This window comes from Sphaeramia orbicularis, chromosome 17 (assembly GCF_902148855.1).
Source record: "Sphaeramia orbicularis chromosome 17, fSphaOr1.1, whole genome shotgun sequence".
NCBI classification, from domain to species: Eukaryota; Metazoa; Chordata; class Actinopteri; order Kurtiformes; family Apogonidae; genus Sphaeramia; species Sphaeramia orbicularis.
This window is the reverse complement of record NC_043973.1, coordinates 53,916,451-53,933,838: the sequence shown is the minus strand read 5'-3', so window position 1 is coordinate 53,933,838 and position 17,388 is coordinate 53,916,451. Positions and strand designations below refer to the sequence as shown.

Sequence of the window (17,388 nt, the reverse complement as noted above, 5' to 3'; positions counted from 1 at the left end):
GTCCTCAACCCCGCTTCGTCTCCAGCTCTGAAGGCAGTGTCCGGAGCCTTCAGGAGCCTGTAGACCTCACCTGTCAGCCATGGCTTCTGATTGGCCAGGACAGTAATGCTCTTGGTGCCTGAGACATCATCAGTACACTTGGCACTTGTAGGCAGTGACAGTCTCTGTGTACTCCTGGAGGTCTGTGCTGTTATTGTTGGTGGCAGCCTGCTTAAACATATTCCAGTCAGTGGAACTGAAATAGTCCTGATGTGCCTCAGAGGATCCCTCTGGCCAAACTTTTACTTCTGAACCTCCAAACTGGTTTGGTGACTTTAACCAGTGGTCAAATGATTGAATTTTGGTGGTGACTGGGGGGGGGGACTGCGCTCTCCGAGTGCTTTTCTAGGGTTTTAATTGTTGTTGTGTGTTTTTAACCTGTCTCTTTTCCATTTTTGTAAAGCACTGTGAATTGCCCTGTGTAGGAATTGTGGTATACTAATAAATCTGCCTTGCCTTGCCTTGTCTTGTGGATTTTGGGAAATATGGTCTTTGGTCTGCATGGTTGTAATCCCCAGTCAGAATCAGAAAAGCATCTGGGTGGGCTGTCTGCTGCTCACTGATGTGCTGCTAAAGTTCATTCAGTGCCTCACTCCTGTTGTTGTTACTGGAGCTGGGAGGGATTTAAACAGCAACAAGCAGTATAACCGTAAACTCCGTTGGTAGATCAAATGGCCGTCACTTGATGATCATAGCCTCTACCAGAGGTGAGCAGTGTTTGCAGACCACAACAGCATCATGGCACCAGGCATCATTGACATAAACACAGTCCCCCACTGCGAGTCTTACCTCTCTCAGTGTGAGGTCTGTCCGCTCGGTAGCATATTAGCCGGTCGAGCTGAGTGGCACTGTCCGGGACTCCGTTACTGAGCTACGTTTACACAAACACAAAAACGCAGTACTCTCTCACAGTCCTCATGGATGAGCGAAGCAGTCTGATGTACAATGGGGGGATAGCCGGCTTGTGTGGGTTAGCTGCTAGCCTAGCCTGGATACCTCTGCGCTTACCCCTCTTCTGTTTCTTCATACGCCGCTTGTGGCACCTCCAGGGTGGGTGAGATGCAGGGGTGGGGGTTGGTGATGGTACAAGCCCCTGGAGCAGACCGCAGCCATATAGTGCTTCAACACTCGTCGAGGTTAAGGGCACTTTCACACTGCACACCCACGTCCGTACTGTACTTGGATACATTCACACCTTTTCCCACAGATGTTACATTCACAAACACGTACCGCAGCCTGTGTCTGAGTACAAGTGGGTGTTACAGGGCGAAACAGTAGGTGTTGGTGTGGAAGGAATTCTGTTACCATCTAACAAATGCAGAAGTCAGAAGAAGACAAACCCTTAAATCAGCAACCGAGCAACTGTTCTGTTCATTTGTCTACAATGGCAACAGTACTTTTCCATCTGTTCTCCTGTTTGAGGCAAAGAGAAGAAGAGCGACCTTCATTGTCCCTGATATATCCTCCAGTGGTTTGGTGGGTAAGGCAAGCCCATGCCGCGTGGATCCGAGGCTTTTTCAGGAGAAAACAGGAGTGCCGTCTATGGCCTCATGGTGATTAAGTCACTTACGTTGTCAGTGGTGATTCTATCACTTCCGGTCTCAGGCATGGATTTCACACTGCGACGTACTGTCCTGGAGTCCACACAGTCCGTTCCCAGGACTACCCTCTCAGCTGGACACTTGAGCACGGAACATTTGTATTCACACTGATAAAATTAAGCGGACTTTGGGGTCAAACGTACTCAGATACAGATTCGGGTACACAGTGTGAAAGCGCCCTAACTCAGAAAAAGAGGTTCTGTTTATTTCAAGAAGAACCTCATAACTGTATATGCGCATGTAAATGGACAAACATAAACAATGTGTCTCATAGGACAAAAACACAGTTTTGACTGGACAGGGAGAAGCCGCTGTATCTGTACATGCCACCGTCTTGGACCAAAAACTTTGTATAAAATAAAATAAAATAAAATAAAATAAAATAAAACTCAAATGTTTAGAGTTAAACATCAACACATCCAACACCAGATCCTTCATAAGTGACATTACAGGAGAAAGGTTTCAGATGGGTTAGTGTTAGGGCAGGGGTCTGCAACCTTTATTATCAAAAGAGCCATTTTGCACCCTCTTCCGCCAAAAAAAAAAAAATACTCTGGAGCTGCAAAAAATAACAGAACTTATAAACTTTTAAAAGTTTTAATCTTTTTTACATTTTATCTGTTACAACCACTGAATACAACAAACAGAAGTGCAGTGTGTCTTAAGGCCTATTTCAGACGAAAAAACAAACACTTTAGGAGCTTGGAAGGGAATCTGGAGTATGATTACTCCAAAAGTACACAGTAAAAGTAGTTCATAGTATATGTGCTAATAGTATATGAAGTACTAATACCAAATATACCAGATTCATGATGTACTTATTGGGAAAAATAATTTTATTCATCACTGAATTTAGTCTTAAAGCCTATTTCAGAATAAAAAACAATAACTTCTGTAGCTTGGAAGGGAATCTGTTGTAGGATTACCCTAAAAGTACACAGTACTCATACAGTCGTTCTATGAAAAGTATCGCTATTTATGGAAATGATTCTCTTCAAAACTCAACACTTCCTCCACAGTTCCCAGTTGTACTGCTCCATATTCTCCTGGAAAACGGACAGAATTACATAAGTAATATGCAAAGCTTTAAATAAAGTTCAACATCTTTCAAAAAATAAATAATATTTGGTTTTATGTCACAGAACTTACATTTGTGAATGAAAAAATTAGCAAGTAAGGGAAATACTCTGCTGAGGCTGATGACCCCCTGACCCAGACCCGGATCAGAAGAAAACGGTACGGTACGGATCCGGGACAACGTAAGGTGAGTGATCCCCATGCAGTTCTGTTTGAAATGCGGGATCCGTGCGTGAAACCACTTACACTGGTATCACTACTGCGGGTTCATGAACAGATTTTACAGGACACCTGGTCATCCCACGGACTTCTGTGACAGACAGCTGTCACAGACAGGAGGAGGGGCCTACGGAAGCCCGCAGGTGCGCGTCCCGGAGGCATGAGAGAGATGAAATGGATTTGACGATTTTCCTTTTTTTTTTTTTTTTTAAATCGTCGTAATTTAAAAATCTGATTTCGATTTAAAATCGATTAATCGTGCAGCCCTATGTAGCGCACAAGATAAACACTAGCGGCTGGCTTGGCCGCAGTAAAGGGAGCCGCAACAAGGAGGAAGAAGAGCCGCAGGTTACCGACCTGGGTTAGGGTAGGTCTGTGGTTAGGGTCTGTGGTTAGGGTTAGGGTCTGTGACATATGTCCTTTTTTATTACAGGCTCTGTAGAGGGTCAAGCTTTAGGATCAGGATTAGGGTTCGGGTCTGTAGAATGACTATCAAATGTCATTTCAGAGACCTTTCTGCTTCATTGGACAGATGTGACTCCTCAAAACCTCCAGTGCACACTAGTCGCTTTTCCATTGAACCTCAAATTGCACTAAATAGAACTTGGGCATAAAAACTGCATGCAAGAGGTGGTTTTTCGGGCGTAGCAAAATTGGTATATCACGCAAAACTGCAATGGAAAGACCTTTTTCCACAACAAGTCACGTGAATTAAAAAAAAAAAAAATGATGTTGGCAGATGTTTCAACAAGCAAAGAAGAGGAATTTTAAACCAAACATGGTGCGGTATGTGTGGACCCACCAGGAAACCCAATCATTTTTTAAATTTAGTACAGGATATAATAATAATGAATATATCTGTAAATCAATGTGGTATTTATATCTGTTGCCATGTTTATGGAATGACTTCTTGTGTCATCTTGCAATAATAAATAAACAAATCATCGCATTTGTGATTTAATGGAAAAACTGACATTATGTGCTTCTGTATTTTTTTTTTTTTTTTACATTTAGTAAATACGGGTAAAGTTTTGCAAATATGTCCAATGGAAAACAGACTACTGACTCCTTGTTTTTTTTTTTCGTTTTTTTTTTTTCTTTTTTCTCTTTTTTCCATTTTATTTGAACAATTGAACTGTATATATACATAATGATAAACATAAACAAAAAGAATAGAAAATTTCACAATTCACAAAATATTTTACATTTCAAATATAAATAAACACATGTAAGTAAAAGCATATTTAAAAAAAGAAGAAGAAGAAGAAGAAGAAGAAGAATGCTCGAGGTGTAAATAGAAATTATACAAATTAAATAAGATTATACACTTGACGTAGTTTTTTGGTTTTATTTGCTTTAGAATTTATGATGTTCCTCAAATTGTCTAAATAATTGGAAAAAGGGGCTTTAAAAACAGTAATGTTTGGACGTTGGTGTGCAAATGTGGTGCAATCAATGTGAAATTTGGCAAAAATTATCAAAAGGTTTATAATATATCTTTAATTTTATTCATTTTTACTGACTTCATGTTTCCCGCACTGACTTTCCTGAAACACGTGTGAAAGGAACCGGTCAGCTGACTGAATCCTGTCCCTTTAAACCCCGCCCCCTCCTCCGGTTCTTAATCCCCCCCCCCCCGCACCACCCCCTCCTCCATCCACCGTCTCTCCGTCGGTGTTAATCCGCCTCTCTCTGCAGTCATCATGGCGGAAATCAAAACGGGAATCTTCGCTAAAAACGTGCAGAAAAGGCTGAACCGAGCGCAGGAGAAGGTAAGACTGAGCACCGACCAAGTGTTAGTGATGATGATGATGATGATGATGATGAGGAGGAGGAGGAGGAGGAGGAGGAGGTGCAGCAGCAGCAGCTCTGGTCCTGATGGAGCTCCAGGCCGCTGCGCAGCCTCTGATCATCAGGGGTTTTTAACGTGTATTTCGACCCATATTTTGGGATGTTCACGTGCATGTGTTCGTATCAGCTGATTCAGGGTGTGATCGATCTGTGATCAGATGGAATTCAAACCTGTCTACTGATCAGAACAGCAGCAGGTCGTGCGGATTTTTAATGTGAATCGGATCACGTCGTGACGTCATATGTGTGGTGGAAAATGTCACATCTTTTTATTTGTTTATTTATTTATTGTTTATAAACCGTGATGAGGTGTTTTCCTGCCCCAAGGTCGGCGGGAGGGGGGCGGGGATACCCTGCCTTCGACGTGATTACGTCATATATGACGCCTGAGACTTTAACGTTATTTATAGAAGGAGATCTGCAGCCATCAAATAAAGCAAACCCCCCCAAAAATGACTAAATAAAAATAAATTAAATTAAGTAAAACAACCATCAGAACAAAATCCAGGTGATTCTATGTAGAACATGGAGTTAACTCGTGTTTTAATCCAAGTTAGTGCTCAGATGGAGTCAGTACGGGTCAGTATTTCCATGTGATGTTGTGAAGGTTGAATTCTTTTTTTCTCTTTATTGGTTGAGTTTCTGAATTAATTTTTCCTTTTGTTATTGTTTTGTTGTAAAGTCCAACATCGTCCAAACTGTTTAAAGTTTGACATGTAGCAACTGTAATGTGGTGTATGTGATAATTCATCGATGAATCAGTGAACCCGAGCAAAAAATGGGTTGGGGTTAGCCACAGGACATTTGGACTTGAACATATTGTCTCAGTTTGTTTGGATTTAGTGTTGAATCCAGACTCATATAGAGAACCTCAGCTTTAACTGTGAACATTGAAGACAGACATGAATATAACAGTAGATATGTCCGAAAACATCACACATGCATTTATAGACAGGAAGCTACATCTAAAAAATAGAAATTAGACATGTGATTTTGGAATTTTGACAGTATTCTGGTTGTGTTTAGAGTCCAGGACTTAAATAGAAGCAGTAAAACTAGATTCAAAGTCTTACCTCTGAACAGTTAAAATCTTTTAAAAACAGACCAAATCATCATTTATTTCATTCAACAAGTGTTTATTGATTTGTTGACTTGATTCTGGACTGTGTTGATGAACTTGTTGACTTGATTTTGGACTATGCTGATGGACTTGTTTTTTTTTCCCCCAGAATATTTTAATGGAAACAATGCAATACAAAACTTTTACAACAATTACAAAAATACAATTTACCATTTCCATTTCGCATATATACACAGTCAGAGAAAGAAAGGAAAAAAAAAACATAAAGAAACAAAAAACAAATGCAAAAACGCCCTAAAACCAACCCCCCACCTCAGCTCATCATGGCCAAAACAAAATACTGGTTATTTATGCAATAGTATATCCACTACAGGCACACAATCAGTTAGGTAGTATCTGTAGATTAGTAAAATAAGAAATAGATGGCTGCTATTTGTGGAAAAATGTGTCTGTACATCCTCTCAATGTGTATTTTATCTTTTCAAGTTTTACAAAAAAAGATGACATCTTTGAGCTGCTGGGAAGAAGAAGGATATTTATCAGCCTTCCAATGGAACAGTAGGGAACATCTGCCAGTAAGGAAGTGAAGGCTATAAGGTCTTACTGTGTCGGAGTAAGTGATAGTGAAGGGTCAGGAATCCCAAACACAGAAATCAGAGGACAAGGTTGGAGATTGACCCCCAGGACAGAAGACATGGTAGAAAAATAACCTGTCCAAAAACCCTTTAGCTCAGGACAAAGAAAAAACATGTGGCTAAGATGACAGGGAGAGCCATGGCATTTAACACATTTATCTTCCACTTCTGGATCCAGTTCTGATAACCGAGACTGAGAAGGATGCACCCTGTACAAGACCTTAAATTGAATAAGTCCAAGACGAGCACAAGAGAAAAGGAGAGAAGAGAAAAACCAACCTCAACACTGTTTGACAGTGTGCGTATAATGAAAAACCCAAAGTACAAAATATTGTCTCATTGTAAGATTAACATTCCAGCAGAACTAAGGTGGCTGCCTCAATAATACAAATCAAATCGCCACCTAATTCTTCCACCTACATGAGGTGGATACAGTAAAGTATGTGCAAATATAACCTTAAAAAAATTACTATAGACCCCAGTTCCTGTGCAAGTTGAAACAGAACATAAACTGAGGTAGTACTAATCTGATCTTAAGTACAAAAATGCAACACATAATGTGTCTTTGAAATATTATCATGAAAAAAAGCAAAAAAAAAAAAAAAAAAAAAACAATAAATAAAATAAGATATCTGCTATGTTCCAGCAATAGATATATTAATTTAATTAATGCAACAAATCCAAAAAACACTTATTATCGTACAGATGGATAACTAAGGCAAATAAATCCATAAAGCCAGAGCAAAAATTAACACAGAGACCTGAAGAAGCACAGGAGATCACTCAGAAGTTAAAGTTTTGACATATTTACTGGCTTCCTCCGCTGAAACAAAATCCTTCTCAACACCTTTAAATGTGATGTGGAGCCAAGCTGGATGGATTAGGACATACCGAAGCCTTCGATGCCTCGAAGTTGACACCTAACATCATTTAATGCAGCCCGAGCCTGGGCTACCTTGGCGGTGTGGTTAGGAAAGATTGAGATGGTCAGGCCTCTAACTTTGATCCGTTGGAGCTCTCTGGCGTAGGATGTCAACACAGTCACTGTAGTCGTGGAATCTGGACACAACGGCACAAGGAGGTTTGCCAGGCTGGGGTTTGGGTCAAAGGGTCCAGTGGGACCGGTCCAGGAGCGGCTCCTTCTCCATATCAAAAGCTTCCTTCAGTAAGGCGGCTACAGCAGCAGTGGAGCTGGTGTCAGGGCCCTCCAGTACATCCACGAACCTAATGTTATTACGTCGTGATCTGGACTCCAAATCTTCACATTTATTTTCCAGCTTGGCTACACTCACTGTGAGGCTCTTAGTAGTAGTTTTAATCTCAACGATGTCATTGGAGCACTCAGTGAGAGAGTGCTCCATCTCTCCAACTGTACCTTTTAGCTTGGACATCGTAGCATTGGTAGCAGCTTTATCATTAGTCAGCTGTGTCTTCACCACTAGCAGGTCGTTCTTGATAGTTGACAATGCATCCCCGAGAGTGTCCTGGAGTTCCCTTTTGAAAATCTTGGCAATATCTATCCCCAGCACAGCCAGCAGCTCGAGCTTAAGGGCATCCATGTCAGGATTAGCCTGCAGAGAAGCAACTTGTGCGGGAACAGACGGCTCACTTGAGGATGTTGTCGCAACTGGAGGAACAGTCCTCAGCCGAGTCTGAATAGTATTGTGAGTTTTAGAGTTGTTTCTGGACATTTTACTCAGACCAGAGTTGAACCTTCCCACCATAAAGTATTAAGACTTAAGATGAAACAAAATACATGATCTAAAACGCAGATGAATAACACTTTTAAACGAAATCGGCAGGAGCCTCTAAACACATGTCTTACTCCATTAAGGCTCAGCAGCCCCCCCCCCCTCCCCCCATGGACTTATTGACTTGATTCTGGACTGTGTTGATGGACTTGTTGACTTGATTCTGGACTGTGCTGTTTCCTTCAGGTCAGTCTGAGGAGCTGAAACCCAAACATATGATCTGAGTCTGAATAATTGAAGAGGTGATCGTGTGTCTCAGCTGTTTCAGTTGATCGGTTCCTGAATCGTCTCTCTTTTAGTGTCCGCTTGTTTCTTTAATCTGTACCTTAATGTGAAGATGTAAAGTCTTCCTGTTTAGCACATTGTCTGTTGTGTTTGTGAAGAACCACATTAAACCCACACGATTAAAATGTCTGCGCACACGGCAAACTTTAAATCTGTGTCATTTTATGACTTAACAGGTTTTGCAGAAACTTGGAAAAGCAGACGAGACTAAAGATGAGCAGTTTGAACAAGTGGTCATCAACTTCAGGAGACAAGAGGTAAAAACAGAAGTACAGTGATGACTCAACCCACGTCTGTTTTTTCACAGTGAAATGAAATTTTAGTTTAGTGTTATCTTGAAAAATGAATGAACAAATGATGCACGGTGGGCTGATCTTTCACCCTATTTCTGGTAACACAAAGCTGTGGAGTCTTCACTTCTTCGTTCACAGAGTTGTGTCTGACTGTGTTTTTAACTCATGATTTTGTGTTGTTATTATTATTGTTAATTATTATTGTACCTTTGGTGTTCAGTCGGAGGGCTCCAGGCTGCAGAGGGAAATGAAGTCCTACATGGCTGCCATTAAAGGTCAGAACACATCCACACATCACTTTCCTTCTTTATTTAATCACTTTTTTCATTCATCAGATGATGTAGTTTGATCAGTATTTCAGTTCCATGTCAGCAGATCAGGGTTTGTCTCTGCTTTTCTTTAACTTTGTTTGATTAACAAGACAATGAAAATCTTTCTAATCCCAAGTATGGGATCATGTACAACGCAGCCTTCTGCTGGTTTCCTGCTTTTACTTCACTAATGTAAGTTAATCTGTTTCTTAGAGTTAGGGTTAGGGTGGGTACTGTTAGGGTTAGGAACAGGGTTAGGGTGAGTACTGTTAGGGTTAGGAACAGGGTTAGGGTGAGTACTGTTAGGGTTAGGAACAGGGTTAGGGTGAGTACTGTTAGGGTTAGGAACAGGGTCAGGGTTAGTACTGTTAGGGTTAGGAACAGAGTCAGGGTTAGAGTTAGTACTGTTAGGGTTAGGAACAGGGTTAGGGTGAGTACTGTTAGGGTTAGGAACAGGGTTAGGGTGAGTACTGTTAGGGTTAGGAACAGGGTTAGGGTGAGTACTGTTAGGGTTAGGAACAGGGTTAGGGTGAGTACTGTTAGGGTTAGGAACAGGGTTAGGGTGAGTACTGTTAGGGTTAGGAACAGGGTTAGGGTGAGTACTGTTAGGGTTAGGAACAGGTTAGGGTGAGTACTGTTAGGGTTAGGAACAGGGTTAGGGTGAGTACTGTTAGGGTTAGGAACAGGGTCAGGGTTAGTACTGTTAGGGTTAGGAACAGGGTCAGGGTTAGTACTGTTAGGGTTAGGAACAGGGTCAGGGTTAGTACTGTTAGGGTTAGGAACAGAGTCAGGGTTAGAGTTAGTACTGTTAGGGTTAGGAACAGGGTTAGGGTGAGTACTGTTAGGGTTAGGAACAGGGTTAGGGTGAGTACTGTTAGGGTTAGGAACAGGGTTAGGGTGAGTACTGTTAGGGTTAGGAACAGGGTTAGGGTGAGTACTGTTAGGGTTAGGAACAGGGTTAGGGTGAGTACTGTTAGGGTTAGGAACAGGGTTAGGGTGAGTACTGTTAGGGTTAGGAACAGGGTTAGGGTGAGTACTGTTAGGGTTAGGAACAGGGTTAGGGTGAGTACTGTTAGGGTTAGGAACAGGGTCAGGGTTAGTACTGTTAGGGTTAGGAACAGGGTCAGGGTTAGTACTGTTAGGGTTAGGAACAGAGTCAGGGTTAGTACTGTTAGGGTTAGGACCAGAGTCAGGGTTAGAGTTAGTACTGTTAGGGTTAGGAACAGAGTCAGGGTTAGAGTTAGTACTGTTAGGGTTAGGAATAGGGTCAGGGTCAGGGTTAGTACTGTTAGGGTTAGGAACAGAGTCAGGGTTAGAGTTAGTACTGTTAGGGTTAGGAATAGGGTCAGGGTCAGGGTTAGTACTGTTAGGGTTAGGAACAGAGTCAGGGTTAGTACTGTTAGGATTAGGAACAGGGTCAGGGTTAGGGTGAGTACTGTTAGGGTTAGGGTCAGGGTTAGGGTGAGTACTGTTAGGGTTAGGAACAGGGTCAGGGTTAGTACTGTTAGGGTTAGGAACAGAGTCAGGGTTAGGGTGAGTACTGTTAGGGTTAGGGTCAGGGTTAGGGTGAGTACTGTTAGGGTTAGGAATAGGGTCAGGGTTAGAGTTAGTGCTGTTTTACTAAAGTCTGCTCTGGTACAGTGTAGTTTAACCATCATTGAATTTTTTACTTTTCATGTGATTTTTTTTTTTTCTAGTTTGACTGACGCTGAATTCCCTGAACAGCCATTGTCATTAACATGTGTGCATTTCAGTATATTTTGTCAGGTGATGCGATGACCAATAAAGAATAAAGTGGCTCCAGGTTAACTACACCATTTAATAACCACTTAAATAGGTTACACATAATTGTAATTGTTTCTGTTCATTTGACTCAAAGTCATTTATGGTTGTTTTTCTTTCCTCTTGTTATTTAAATGTGAACAGTATGTTTCAGATTGGTCTAGTAAAATAAATTCATCCTGGAGCCTAGATAAGTTTACGTGGTCGAGTAGAACCTAATCACCACAGCTTCAGTAAATACTAACCTTTGATTACAATCAGAATCGAACCCATAAACTCATGACATAAATACACTGAGTGAATGTAGAGGCAGTGAGAAGGACTGGACTAACCCTAACCCTAACCCTAACCCTAACCCTCCATCCAGCTGATGGACAGTTACCACCAACCATGGTAAAGCTCAGAGTTCAACTGTGCTGTTGTTGTTTAGGAATGCAGCAGGCCTCCATCAACCTGAGTCAGTCTTTGCATGAAGTCTATGAACCCGACTGGCATGGCAGGGATGACGTGATGAGCATCGGGAAGGTACATATTCACCCATGATCATGGATGGAAAATGACAGAATCAAAGTAGAACTCGCACAAAAGAAATGAGGGTTTTTCCCTTAAAACACAGATTTCACAAATGATAGATTTACAGTAATACCATGAACCCCTTCTGACCAACCACAGAACTGACTGACCCCAACCCTAACCCTGACCCACCACAGGCCCTTGGTGCACCAGCCCTAACCCGAATTAGCCCATCCCCATACCTCTGGGCCAAATCCCAATTCACCCCTTGGCCCTACCCCTTACCCCGACCCTCCATTTTGTGCATTCACGTGAAAGGGTAGGGGTGCCCAATTCTCAATGAGTTGGAGGGGAAGGGCTAAGGGGGAGGGCTGTTTGGCCTTCAAAACAGAGATTTTTCAGGACCACACTACAAATGGAGGAGTATGAGAAATCTCCCATAATTCTTTTTGAATCATCGGCAAGTTGGAGCTAAACACGGCAAAAAAGTGCAGCAGTGTGATGAAACAAAAACAAATTTACGTATTTTCTTCATAAACAACTTAATCATTTGATCGACCGTTTAATGCCTTTTATGGATCGCATTTCTGCGGTTTGCGGTTGATAGCCACAAAAAGATGCCCAAAGCCCATGGAACAGAGACAGTTACAGCTGCTGACGACACAGAGAATTATTTTGGAAACGAAGTTGTCGCATCTGTTTATAGTGGCAGCGATGACTGCTGATGATGTAACAGGTCTGGAAGGGTTGGACCATTTCATATGGGAATGTTTCGACCCCTACCCCTTTCAACTCTGTTTCAAGGAGTAGGGCCAAGGGGGGAATTGGGATTGGGCCCTGGTCTTGATGGTCATTTGGACATCAGGGTTAGGGTTATCATCAGTTACCTGGGTATAGCGTCATGTCCTCATCATTTGCTGTATCTACACATATTCATAATTAATAACAGATTATTGTGTTACTTTGGACTTAAAACCTTTCTCTGTTGTAAGAACCTGTTGTTGTTGCTGTCCTGCAGGACTGTGATGCATTGTGGGAAGACTTCCATAACAAAGTGGTGGACTCCACTCTTCTGAACCTTGACGCCTACCTTCAGCAGTTTCCTGACCTCAAGGTTTCACTGTGATTCACAACAGTCTATCTGTGTATCTCTATCAGTGTATCTATTTGTACTAATTTTTGTCCATTTTGTCCACAGACCCGTGTGGCGAAGAGAAGCCGGAAGCTCATCGACTACGACAGTGCTCGGCATCATGTGGAAACTCTGCAAGCATCTGGGATGAAGAACGACCGCAAGATGATGAAGGTCAGCTGTTCCAGGGTTCAGGTTCGAAGATGGGATCTGAATCCAGATAAACCCTAAACTGGTTTTGTTTTTACACCTGGTATTTTTAAAGCATTCTTGTTCTGCTCATTGAGGTTGGATGTGTTGTCCTGCCATGGCAGCTCATAGGTAACCAGTGAATGCTTAGTATTAGTCATGGGTCAGAGGCCAGAGGAGAATGATGATGTAGGTACAGGTGTGAATACGCCATATGCGTGGTGTTAGGGTTAAGGGTTTAGGGCTAACCCTAACTCCGGTGGTCCGGTCCAGTCCAGTCATGGCACCTTGCATGGATGTGTTTTTCCTTATCTGGATAACCCTAACTTTGGATAATCCTAACCCTGGATCAAGGTTATTATCGTTAACAGAAACTAACAAAATGACGAAAACTAGAATTGTAAAAACATTTTCGTTAACTGAAATAAATAAAAAAATGTAATTAAAAGAAAAAAATGATAATTATCTGAAACTGTATTGTGCACTTACAAAACTAACTAAAACGTATAAAAATTATGGATAAAATTCCCTTAGTTTTCGTCTTTGTCAACGTCGGATTGATATAAAATCAATTTGTTTCCCTCAAGCAATTTTATCTCCTGGCACCATATGATATTTAAGGGTCCGTCACTTGTGTTCACTTGGGGTTTCCAGTTGTCTTCTGGTCCCCACTCTACATGGAAACATGGAGACTAAAGTTGGGAGAAAGCAGCAGAGTCCTGTCTGGGATTTATTTGAATACAACGGAGAAGAAGAGAAAAGATATTAAAAAAACTAAACTAAAACTAAGCATTTAGAAAATAACAAAAACTAATAAAAACTAGCAAACCTGCTCTAAAAATGAATTAAAGCTATCTGAATTAGAGAAAAAAAGTCAAAACTAAATAAAACTAAACTATAATGAAAAATCCAAAACCATTAGAACCTCTCCTGGATAACCCTAACCTGGAGACCTGTCCAAGGTGAACCCCATCTTCCCCTGGAGAAAGGCTCCAGACCTTCTGCCACCCTACAAATGCTGAAGCAGTTAGTTGATCAAATGAAAATGAACAGTATTTATACAGAATAAAAATTCTAAAAACCAAACTATAATCTGCTTCTAACCCTAACCCTAAGCCTAACCCTCAAACATCTGTGTGTGTTTTCAGGCAGAGGAGGAGCTGAAAAAGGCCCAGAGGGTGTTTGATGAGCTGAATGCTGGTCTGCAGGATGAGCTGCCGACTCTGTGGGACAAGTGAGTCACATGACAAACATACCTGAATGCAGGGTGCATTTTGGGAAAGAATTCTATGTCTGAGCAGACTTCACCTTCAATGGTCACCTGTAGTGGTCACAGGTTTTCCAGGGCCTTTATTTTATAGCTTTTCTTGGGATAGGGTTAGGGGGTTAACCTTAACCCAAGAAAAGCCATAAATTAAAGGTTAGGGTTTGGGTTAACCCCCTAACTGTAACCCAAGAAAAGCTATATAATAATAATAATAATAATAATAATAATAATAATAATAATAATAATAATAATAATGTTAGAATCTGGGTTAGGGTTAAGAGGTTAACCCTAACTCTAACCCTGATTCTAACCCTGACCTTAACCCCCTGATCCTAACCCTAGGTGAAGTTGCAGAGGTGGCCTTTAGGGTTAGGGTTAGGGTTGGGGTAATGGTTAAACCACTGAGAGTCCATTTATGGTGTTTCTGTCCTCAGTTTCCCTGGTTTATCTCCATATATATTTAACCTTTATTTTACCTGGAAGTCCCTTGATATTGGATCTTCTTTGTAAAGGAGACCTGTCCATGTAATTAAAACATTATTAGTTTAGGTATTATATATTGATATGTAGAGAGAGAACTGTGAGGCTTTGTGAAAACAGCGTTCATCATCATGTATCATGTAATTTATTGTATAGTGTCCTTGAGTGCCAAGAAAGGCGCCTATAAATAAAATGTATTAATTAATTAGAGATGTACATACCAGAAAAAATGTCCCCCATTCCCACAAGATATCACACCCAGATAATATGTGAATAAAAGATGCCATGTATCGTTTGAAAGGTTGGTTTAGTTTGGTTTGGGGAGCAGTGCTGTATCACAGATGGCGTGTTCTGATTCTGCAGCCGAGTCGGGTTCTACATCAACACCTACAAGAGTGTGACATCTCTGGAGGCCAGGTTTCACCGAGAGATTTCTGTGGTCAGTGTGTTTGTGTGTTCATTCCACTCAATCTATGTCATGTGGCTTTTATGCATGTTTTTGTTTTAATGTATTTATTTATGTATGTCACAGCCCAACCAAAAATAATATAAATTCACACAGTTTCACTGGATCAGCGTTAGCTCCGATGACAGAACACATAATGTAAAGTCAAAACATTTATCTCTGTCCATAGTTTCAGTAATATTCATCCAGATCTTCTATTGATGATGTTGAGTCAAAGTCTTCTCCAAACTCAGTCCAGATCCTCAAAGCAGTTCCGGTCTGGACTCTGTGGTTCTGGTCTGGACTCTGTGGTTCTGATCTGGACTCTGTGGTTCTGGTCTGGACTCTGTGGTTCTGATCTGGACTCTGTAGTTCTGATCTGGACTGTGGTTTTGGTCGGATCCTGATGAATCCTGGTGTTGTCGTCTCTGAATAGGAAGTTCAGATCTGCTCATTCAATTCACTCAGGTTGAACCTACACCAGACCAACTGAGCCAATCTCTCAGTTTTTCCTCACCACTGTCACCAGTCACAAGTGTTTGCTCCTGGAGGTTTCTGTTGGTTTCTGTAAATTGGCTTGAGAGTCTGGTTTCGACTGGCTCTATATGTGAAGTGTCATGAGAAAACTTTTGTAATGATTTGGCGCTATATAAATAAAATTTGATTGACTGATTGACATCAGAACACTGTAGGCATTAAGCATGATGGGTAATCAGCTCCTCCACCTCTCTTCTCTGGGACAGGGTCAGTCTGGACTCATCAGACCATATGACTTTTTTCTGTTGAAGCACAGTCCAATCTTTAACTTCTCATTCTGCAAAACAACCATCAGTTTTTTTGAACATATTCACTGCATCAGTTGAAGATAAAGTGAATATGTTCTAACCCTAACCCTTAAAGACCTGCATCAGCAGGAAGATATTAATTACTGCCATTAAATCCAGTCAGGCTTTGTATAAAGGATACAAAACATAGACTTTGTGTTTTTGACTCCAGGGTCTTCCATCGGTGTTGTCAAATGTACAGTAATGACCCAGTAATTATTCAGTAATTATCCAGTAATTACACCATTACTGCTGGGTTTTACCATGGCGCCTTGTGCCTTGCCGCCATACCATACGTTTCATCCAAAACAATCATCACTGTCGCATTAGTCTTATTATACATGTGTATAATATATAATAGGCCAGGACAAATGCCCCCCCCCCCCCCCCCCGAGATTACACACCACCACACCAAGAGATCAATTCCACAGGAAACACTGAATTACCAGTAGTAATTATGCTGTTTTTTGTACAGTTTTATCCTTGTAGAGACAATCCCAGATGTATAATAACTGGACAACTTAGTGATCTGGTGTCATGTTGGGATAATGAACTTGTCTTTGATTATTTTTGCTGTCGTCCAGTGTTTCATGACTTCATACCATTTTCTAATCTGTCATAACTGACTTCCTTCAGCTCTGTAAACAGCTGTATGAAGTGATGACAAAGCTTGGAGAGCAGCACTCAGACAAAATGTTCACCATCCAAGGAGCTCCCAGGTAAGATGGACTTGAGGACTGGTTGAACTTCACTGCATTTGCTCCAGTATTTTTGGTTTCGTCCATCCTCAGATTCTTCTTCATTTCATCATCTGTGGTCATTTCTGTCTGGTCTCTCAGTGATTCAGGACCGCTGCGACTCGCTCGAACTCCGTCACCGCCGGACGATGAAAGTCCACCTGAGAGTCCAGATGCCAGCTCCAATCACATGCTCCGGCCCGTCTCACCTGGACCACCTCGGCCCAAGTCGCCCTCACAGGTAAACATGACCCATTACAGGTTCACCGCGGTGGTTTCTGGTTGCATTTCTGATTGGAAATCTTTCCAAAACTTATGTTGTAACAGACCCATCACACCACGTGTTGTGAATATAAGTGACTCAGAACATTTGTGATAATTGCTGGTAGTAGCTACTTAACATATTTATTGATTAAGCGTCTATATCAGGCTATTTGATAAATACATTACAGTTCTTTTTCTAATGAAAGCCTGAGACAAACAATAGGTCTAGTCCAAAATAAAGCAAACATGAGATTGTACAGGGATAACAACAGCACAGAGCCATCGCACATAGACTGAACCTCCAGAAACCAGAGAAAATGACAAGAAAATGAATGAGTTATACCCTAACTCTAACCCTAACCCTTGGGTTTCAGTTGTAACTGAAGAAATTAGTGAAATCAATCGAATATGACGTTAGTGGTCAGGAAGAGCGTGTTTAATTATTAGACCATGTTTGAGCAGTAGAAGGATAAAGGTTTCGGATCAGGGTTTGAAGGATGTTGGGTGTGTTCTATAGTTGCAGACCACACTTTATTTGCAGGAGAATTTATAAAAAATATTTTGTTAGTTCTGCAGTGACAGGACATTAGCTCCATCTTCATCTGAGTAAAA

General features: G+C 41.3%; 1 protein-coding gene across 12 annotated transcripts in view; it reads left to right on the top strand.

The window, feature by feature from the left end:
• Nucleotides 1-4,567: 4,567 nt before the first annotated feature.
• The window catches only part of LOC115437179 (amphiphysin-like), a 39,712-nt gene continuing 26,891 nt past the window's right edge, over nucleotides 4,568-17,388 (top strand). For all 12 annotated transcript variants that reach the window (XM_030160352.1, XM_030160351.1, XM_030160359.1 and 9 more), the window contains exons 1-10: nucleotides 4,568-4,708; nucleotides 8,716-8,796; nucleotides 9,053-9,107; nucleotides 11,356-11,450; nucleotides 12,457-12,552; nucleotides 12,637-12,744; nucleotides 13,908-13,993; nucleotides 14,870-14,945; nucleotides 16,412-16,494; nucleotides 16,615-16,753. In XM_030160352.1, coding sequence (XP_030016212.1) covers nucleotides 4,640-4,708; nucleotides 8,716-8,796; nucleotides 9,053-9,107; nucleotides 11,356-11,450; nucleotides 12,457-12,552; nucleotides 12,637-12,744; nucleotides 13,908-13,993; nucleotides 14,870-14,945; nucleotides 16,412-16,494; nucleotides 16,615-16,753 — 888 coding nt within the window. In that variant the 5' untranslated portion in view covers nucleotides 4,568-4,639. The remainder of the gene's footprint in view (nucleotides 4,709-8,715; nucleotides 8,797-9,052; nucleotides 9,108-11,355; nucleotides 11,451-12,456; nucleotides 12,553-12,636; nucleotides 12,745-13,907; nucleotides 13,994-14,869; nucleotides 14,946-16,411; nucleotides 16,495-16,614; nucleotides 16,754-17,388) is intronic.